The 4,771-nt window shown below is 36.7% G+C and overlaps 1 protein-coding gene across 1 annotated transcript; it reads left to right on the top strand.

Annotated features, from left to right (window-relative positions):
• The first annotated feature begins 201 nt into the window (after positions 1–201).
• Positions 202–3,583, top strand: LOC132198083 (esterase E4-like). The gene is made up of 10 exons (XM_059621842.1): positions 202–474; positions 969–1,115; positions 1,168–1,324; positions 1,389–1,574; positions 2,014–2,204; positions 2,256–2,436; positions 2,501–2,673; positions 2,897–3,053; positions 3,108–3,246; positions 3,303–3,583. Exons 1-10 carry the CDS (start codon positions 283–285, stop codon positions 3,544–3,546), a joined length of 1,767 nt encoding a protein of 588 aa, XP_059477825.1. The 5' UTR covers positions 202–282; the 3' UTR covers positions 3,547–3,583.
• Positions 3,584–4,771: the final 1,188 nt, after the last annotated feature.

Genomic DNA, 4,771 nt, shown 5'->3' with positions numbered 1-4,771 from the left:
AATTAGTGAGATGTAGTATAATATATGTTCCAAAGTTAAAAATTGTAAAATTTGGCCGAAAAATAGAAATGCAACTACCGCAAGAAAAGAGAAACCATCTCTTGAACTTGAACTTCGAGCTTGCCTAAGGCAGTCAGCATGTTTAGGGGGCGCTTCTTTTTATTTTCTTTCTTTTATCACCAAAGCATCCTCGCGACTCCTCCTCACATCTGCTGATCCGTTCGTCCGTTTCCCTTCGCAACGGACACATTCTTACTTGAGCGCCGGCCAGATGCGGACGATATGAAGTTGCTGCTCACTACTTTGGCAGCTCTTTTGGGCTTTTCTCAAGCCGTGCTGGGCTCGACCCTGCAGGTCACCGTCGAACAGGGTGTTCTTCAGGGTTTGAAAACGAAGAGCCATTCAGGAAACCCGATTTTCGCTTTCAAAGGGATTCCGTATGCGGCGCCTCCAGTCGGGCCTCTCCGTTTCAAGGTTAGATAAAATTTAATTCATAATATATGTTTGTTAAGCTTATATCAACATTAATTAACTCTTATTTTTCTCTATTTGAATTTGCTTGCTCATAACATAATAATTTTATATGAGAGAAAAACAAGTACGAAATAATTTAGGGTTAATTAAAAAGTTGAATTAAAATATTTGAAATATTCATCAGTGATTTTCCTCTGATGAAATAGATTTTTAGAATGAATTTTTTTATCTTCAATAGCTATTTCTAACAGAGTAATTTTAAACAACAATTTTGGGGGTAGTTAAAATGGAGCCCACTTCTACATAAGTAGTGGAAAATAATTAAATTCAATCGATTAAGTGGCATATTTAATTATGAGATTGTTCATAAGAAACAGGAATCCAAATCAAAGTACCAATAGCTCATGATTTATTTTTCAATTTCTATTTTAATTTGTATTCCATAATTTAAAAAAATGATAATACGTTGAAGTGGAAAATCATTTTCAAATTAGGATCCTGTCGAACCTGAAAAATGGGACGGCGTCCGTGAAGCTACAAAGGAAAGTCCAGTTTGCATCCAGAGAGACGTCCTCTTTTCAAGGGATCCAACGATTTTCGGTCAGGAGGACTGCCTTTACCTGAACGTTTACACGCCCAGGGTGAGATAAAAAAAAAATGCTCGAAACATTATTTCTTCTAAATAAATTATAGCTGCCTCGGAAAGGTGAAAACGTAACCGGTTTGCCGGTGCTGTTTTACATCCACGGCGGCGGATGGTTGTGCGGCGACGGAGGAACCTACGGCCCCAACTACCTGCTCGACCAAGACATCATCCTGGTGACGTTGACATATAGATTGGGCGCATTTGGTAAAAATTGAATTACAATGAAAATCAATTCAATTGAATTATTCGATAAAATTAAAAAAAAAAGGTTTCTTGAGCACCGGGGACAAAGTTTGTCCTGGAAATTTTGGGTTGAAGGACCAAGTGGCCGCCCTGAGGTGGGTCAGAAAGAACATTGCTGCCTTTGGTGGGGACGAGGGCTTGGTGACCATCGCTGGCGAGAGCGCCGGAGGCGCCAGCGTGCATTACCATTTGATTTCTCCATTGGCTAAAGGTAGGTTAAATCATTTAAATAGACATATTTTTATAATTTTGACTTATTTGCTACTTCAGTTTCCTATATAATGCTTTTTGCCAATTACTAAATAAAATTAAAATTAAGTTTTCAGCAACAAAAAGTAAAACTATTAATGATGATAATTAAGTAGAATTATAGCATTAATAAAATAATTCAAATTGAAGGATTTTTGTATGAATAAAAATTTTAGTGGTAATACACAGGTTTTTCAGATTTTCAAGGAAAAAAGTCTGAAATAAACTTTCAGTGGGAATTATATAAAAAATTGATATAATAATTAATCAAATTTTGTCAAAATTAATCTTTTCATCCTGAATATGCGTCTCATTTGAAATTTTTCAACTTCATACCTTCTGAAAAACTATGGGCTTAAATTTGTCTTCAATTTAAATATTGAATGCTTTTTCTATTGAAGGATTATTCAAGAGCGCCATTTCGATGAGCGGAACAATTTTCTCCCCTTGGGCTTTCACTCCGTATCCTGCCGTTCAGGCCAAGAGATTCGCCGTGGCCCACGGCTGCCCTTTCGACAACTCAGAGGAATTGGTCAGTTGTCTGAGTAAAAAGGACGCAGCAGAGATCGTGGACAAAATTGACAGGCTCTATGTGAGTTTTTTTGCTGTCATAAATTCCATGAAGTTAAATTTATTTTGAAAGGATTGGGGCTTGGACCCGATTTTGCCCTTCCGGCCGTCTGTAGAGCCCCTCCACGAAGGTCAGAATTACTTGCCCGCGAGTCGCGAGGCCCTGATTCGAGAAACGGAGCGAATGATTCCGGAAAACTCGATCCCGTGGATCGTCGGTTACACATCTCACGACGGCGCCATCAGAACTGCCGGTAATGCATTTTTTAATTTTTTTTTTTTTCTTTTAATTGAGACCTTGATCTCTTGAGTGTGCAGCGTTTGCATCTGAGCCGACGATGATGGAGGAGATTGATCGCGATTTTGCCACCCTTGGCCCCCTGACCCTCAACTTTACGTCTGCAGAACCCGCCGCCGTGGCAGAAAAAGTCAGAAAGTACTATTTCGGAGATAAGAAAATAAGCAAAGAAAATATTGGCATCATGAACAAGGTACATTTATGAACATTATTTTTGATCAATTGCATATATTTATGATTTTTAAATTATAAAATGTAATTGATTTTGAGTTTTTTTTTAAATACCTAAATTATTACTCAATTGTATTTGTTTAAAGTAAATTAATATTGAAATCATTATTTTTTTATATCAAATTTTTATTCATGCTTTCTAAATTTTTGGCTGCAAACATTTTATCTTCAATATGCACATTTAGATGTACACTGAATGGGGCTTCATTCACCCAATTATCAATTCTCTGAAGACAATGAGAAGTTATGGCAATGCTAGGCCAATTTATGTGTACCAATTTGGATATAGAGGAAAACACTCCATGTCAAGAACTTTTGATCCGACCTCTTCCACAGATTACGGTACAGAATTTTTCAAAAATCGCACATTTTATGAAATTTATTTTAAATTTTAAGGGGTGGTTCACATGGATGAGCTGCAGTACATTTTTTCCATGCCGCGCTTCTTCCCTGCCGTGCCGCAGGATCCAAACAACAAAGACAATCTTGTCATGCAGTACATGACAAAATTAGTCACCGAATTCGCTCAATCTGGGTATTCCACTTTTATATGGTTTGTTAATGAAAAGTAAATTCTGAGCTTAATTTCAGTGTTCCGACGCCCTCGAAAGATGTGATCGGCCACACAGGCGAGGGTGAATTGGAATGGTACGCAATCGGCCAGGTGTTTCCGCTCGAAATCGCAAATCTGGACTCGCCAAAACCAACCGGCTTTTTGGAATCCACGGTGGAAATTGAAAAGTCGTACAAATTCTGGAAAGGACTTGTTGGTTTGTCAGGAGAGGGATGGACGGACAGGGAAGAGTTGAGAACGACCAGCCACACTGAATTGTAAAAAATAAAAATAAAGTTTTCTTTTACATAACAAGTGATTTACAATTTTTATTTAAAAAAAAGATTTTTATGGCATTTTAGAAAAAAAAAAACACAAGCTATTATTTTTAGCTCTTCGTTTTCCTTTTCAAAAATAAACGCCAGCAGTAGAAATTTTTTAACCATCTATTGAGATTCTGAGAATTCTCTGCCGGTAACCTATCAATAGATGAAAAAAATACACCTTTGCAAATTTTATAATTCTTTTTTTTTAGCATTAATTTTTTCTATTTCTTGCACAAATGTGAGACCAACGCCAATCAATCGGAAATTTGATTAGTTTTCCAAACCTTAATTAAATCAGACAATTTTGGCTCTACATAACGCTTTTACTCTGTTGAAAATATTTTTATGACACAATTTATTAATTTATTTCACACTCATATTTCGAGCAGAACTTGTAACCTTCGATTTTGAGAAAACATTTTATTGTTATAACAACTGAAAACGTATAAACCGGTGACTTGCGTGTGTTATATTGACACAAATTGCGCCCTTCAATTATGCCCCAGACGCCGAGAAAGAAAAAACGGCGAACAATTGCCCTCTAGAATCTACCACATTCATTTGTCACTTAATTTTCATTCATTTTCACATTTATTACCCGAAATAATAATCGCGTTTCAGGCCAAGAAAAAGTCTTGACAACCTGTGCCCTTTATTCATGGCACCGCCCACTTTATTGTTCAATTATTATAATTATACATATTTTTTTAATTTCCTTTTGCTCAATCTTATGAGAAAAATCATCATTTTTTTCAATCCTTTATTTGGAAAAAAAATTGTTGACGGAAATTTTATAAAAAGAAAAAAAATGGTTTTGATTAATTCTCTCATTGACCGGTTTGAAAAAGTTCAAAGAATTCTCAATTGGAAAAGGGAAAAAGTCATCAAAAAGAATTCTCACTGGCTGAATTTGAAAAAAAAAATCGGTTTTAAAAAGAATTCTTGTCGACCATGACTCTTTTAATTTTGATTGTTGAACGGTCGTTTGGCGCAAAGAATTCACACTTCTTGTTTGACTCTTGAGCAAGGCGCACGCAAATGCGCCGCGCGCTCTCATAATTTGCCGTTCGGGCCAGGTCCTCTCCTAACTCTCCTTCTTCGACCGCACAGCCAGAACCAGCGGCTACATTTTGACAGGTAAGTTGTTGGTCTGATTTTTTTTATTCCGCCTCGTTTGTGCA

Source organism: Neocloeon triangulifer, unplaced genomic scaffold (genome assembly GCF_031216515.1).
Source record: "Neocloeon triangulifer isolate White Clay Creek 2 clone unplaced genomic scaffold, ASM3121651v1 ptg000001l, whole genome shotgun sequence".
Lineage (NCBI taxonomy): Eukaryota > Metazoa > Arthropoda > Insecta > Ephemeroptera > Baetidae > Neocloeon > Neocloeon triangulifer.
The sequence above is the reverse complement of the archived record's forward strand: the minus strand, read 5'-3'. Positions and strand labels throughout refer to the sequence as shown.

What these genes read in the sequence shown, in the direction of transcription:
- LOC132198083 (XM_059621842.1), top strand. Translation starts at nt 283, where the DNA reads ATGAAGTTGCTGCTCACTACTTTGGCAGCTCTTTTGGGCTTTTCTCAA. An exon ending in ACAAAATTGACAGGCTCTAT is followed by an intron (nt 2,205 to 2,255) that starts GTGAGTTTTTTT and finishes TTATTTTGAAAG; the next exon opens with GATTGGGGCTTGGACCCGAT. An exon ending in ATATTGGCATCATGAACAAG is followed by an intron (nt 2,674 to 2,896) that starts GTACATTTATGA and finishes ATGCACATTTAG; the next exon opens with ATGTACACTGAATGGGGCTT.